At 30.5% G+C, this 2,912-nt stretch overlaps 1 protein-coding gene across 1 annotated transcript; it reads right to left on the bottom strand.

Annotated features, from left to right (window-relative positions):
* Positions 1-356: 356 nt before the first annotated feature.
* Positions 357-2,067, bottom strand: LOC107634670 (fruit bromelain). The gene is made up of 2 exons (XM_016338098.3): positions 1,547-2,067; positions 357-1,330 (listed from the first exon to the last, which is right to left on the bottom strand). The coding sequence occupies exons 1-2, from the start codon at positions 1,980-1,982 to the stop codon at positions 747-749; spliced, it is 1,020 nt and encodes a 339-aa protein (XP_016193584.1). The 5' UTR covers positions 1,983-2,067; the 3' UTR covers positions 357-746.
* Between the last annotated feature and the right edge of the window lie 845 nt (positions 2,068-2,912).

A 2,912-nucleotide genomic window follows, 5' to 3' on the forward strand; every position in this document is an offset into this window, starting at 1 on the left:
AGGATGAAGATATTGGAACAAAAACAATACATAAAACATAAAATTTAAAAACTTAAAGTTAAAATACTTTGATACAAGAACAAAGATACAGTATGTATAGTAGATATACAATGATCAATGTTAGAAATATAACCTAAAGTTTTGATTGTTTAAAAAAAATATGTACCACATTTTTTTTATAAAAGTTAAGTTGATTTATTTCATATTACGTCTTTTTCTTTGATTAAATTAATTATTTTGTAAATTTTTTTGTTACGTATTTTTTCTTAATATTTACACCAACAAAAAATAATAAATTATAATTAATTTAAAATTAAATATATTAAAAAATATTTTAATTAAAAATATTATAAATATAAATAAAAAAGTAAATATTTATTTTTCATACGTCACACAAAGAGTACATACACTAATACACAAATACATACATTAATACACAGTTTATTCAAATGGAATAACATACATATATGATGATGATAAGGTTCTGATTCCTCAGTGCCAGCTTCGAACCAAATACACTCGAGTTAAAAGTAGATGCTTCTAACAAGAAGCTACTTGAGAAGCTAGTTTTTTATAAGGTATATAGCATAAGCAATATGATAATGCGTAGTTATCATCACATAACTGGCTTTTTATATTATTAATTAAGCACATAAAGTAATTAAGTAGTACCATTATTTTAAAGTCTTATTATTTAATTTAATTAGATTTAATTTATAAAAATATTTAAAGGTGTAATATTATTCTTAATAAATGGGATAAGAAGGACGCATGGCAATGCCACAAAGGCCCTGAGGTTCACCACCCTCTCTTAGCATCCTTATGTAACCATTCTCACCCCACTTTGTTCCCCATGAGTTCCTTACCAACCAATATTTATTTCCATATGTGTCCTGATCATACCCAATTATATTAACTGCATGGTTAAGACTATACCCACATTCACCAGTGAAAACACCCTGAGAGTAAAACTTAAATGCTTGTCCACTAGCTTCAATTGATACTGAGATAGGTTGAATAGCCACTACCCTCAGCATTTCTTGCTCATTGTTTGGAGTTATATCGGAGTAACCACTGATCCTGGCCACAGAATTCATATTTTGTGCATCACACATCCCATCTGTGGCCATGTATGGGTAATCTGTTTCGCTGCTAAGACCTTGGTTTGCTATATATTCAAATGCTTTGTCCTTGTCGTATCCGCCGCAACCGTTGTTGGTGACGGTGGCGCAGTCTACCAATTGTTGCTCAGACAATGAAGGCAAGTTTCCCGTTTTGATTTTGATAATTCCTTCAACGGATGCCACGGCGGAAAAAGCCCAACAACTCCCTGCAGTTATAACGCTAAATAGGAGTTAATTATTCACCCCAATTATGTTAGGTGTATATCAATCTATAAATCACAAAAGTTGCTATCCCCTAGTATTCCTCTTGTATATAAATACAAAAAGCTTTCAATAAGATTGTCCAAGTATACATGCATGATGCATGGATTCAAATGTTGCAAGCATGCATTATTAGTACGTTAGAGACAATTATTACATACCGCAAACCCCCTGGTTCTTTATGTCGTTGACAGCTCCTTTCTCTCTCCAATCCAAGCTAGGCGGCTCAATGTTATCAGCACTCATCATGTTGCTGACGTTCCGATGAGGTTGTTTGTTGTGGTGGTGGATAGCTCCGGTGTGAGAGGCATAAAATTCTTCATCGCTTAAGTCAGCAAAAGGGTTTAGGCTCAACTTGAAACTCTTGTTTCCTTCTTTATTGAACCTCTCTATAAACTCTAAGTTATTCTTGAATATCTCTTGTCGTTTGGTTTTTTCTTCATTGTCTTTGTAGGTCCGGCCGTACAAGGTCATCCATTGTTCATGTTTCTGGACAATGGATGACTCATCATTGGCCGGACGAATGGATTTAACACGAGATGTGCAAGTCCACAGGAAGAGGAAGATGGCAACAAGTGATTTCATGACTAAAGCCATTATTGCTGGAAGCTAAGAACACAACGCAAGCAATGTCTTAAAATGGTTTGAGGGATGGGTGTGTGTGAAGAATTCAGCTTGCATTGCGGGTTTATATATACAAGTTCATCACAGTTTCCTGTTAGTTTCTCTGATAGGGTTTATATGGCTGAAAAATATCACGATTTTGTAGCGTCGAAACTGGGTTATCAGTCAATCTCCTCGTAAACTCTACGAAATAATGTTGCTTTGTTTCACATGATTTTTTCCTGTGACTAGAAAACTACTCTCTTGTTTTTTATTGCCCATCTTCTTTGACAATTATTTATTTATAATTTTTTATTATATTTTCTTTTAATTTAATTACATTTTGCGATAAAATAATATAATGGTCTATATAAGAATTGCACAATATTTATATATAAATATATATATATTTTAATTTATTTTTAATATATATTTATATTTCAATATATATATATATATATTTTATATTTATAACTGATTTTAACGACTAATTTTAATATACACATAATATAATCATTATTATTTTGGGCTCACAAATATAATTTAGAACCAACATTTACGGTCATATAGTTTATCTAGTCAAATTGTTATTCATAACTAAAAATTTACACACATTTTTTTGGAACCACCAAAATCTTGAATTTAGACCTAAGAGTATTTTTGTTGTGTTTCATTTTTTGAGAAGATTATGATTTTACATCAAGAATTACATGTACTTAGTAATTCGTCGTTTCATTTTAAATTACAGTTTATAAGGACACATATGTAAGTTTTTTGGTTTTTCAAAAATCACATTTTTTTTTTAAAATAAATTTATTCATGTAGAAAGTCTTAATTATTATATTTATAAAGTCGAAACAGTTTCCGAAAATAATAAATAAGACCACTATTCAAATCTATCAATTATCAAATAGAGTTTATATA

The sequence above is a fragment of the Arachis ipaensis genome, chromosome B3, assembly GCF_059453495.1.
Source record: "Arachis ipaensis isolate K30076 ecotype BB chromosome B3, ASM5945349v1, whole genome shotgun sequence".
In the NCBI taxonomy this organism is placed as follows: domain Eukaryota; kingdom Viridiplantae; phylum Streptophyta; class Magnoliopsida; order Fabales; family Fabaceae; genus Arachis; species Arachis ipaensis.

Coding starts and splice junctions, on each gene's coding strand:
- LOC107634670 (XM_016338098.3), bottom strand. CDS start 1,982: ATGGCTTTAGTCATGAAATCACTTGTTGCCATCTTCCTCTTCCTGTGG. Junction 1,331..1,546: donor AAAGAACCAGGGGGTTTGCG/GTATGTAATAAT, acceptor TTATAACTGCAG/GGAGTTGTTGGGCTTTTTCC.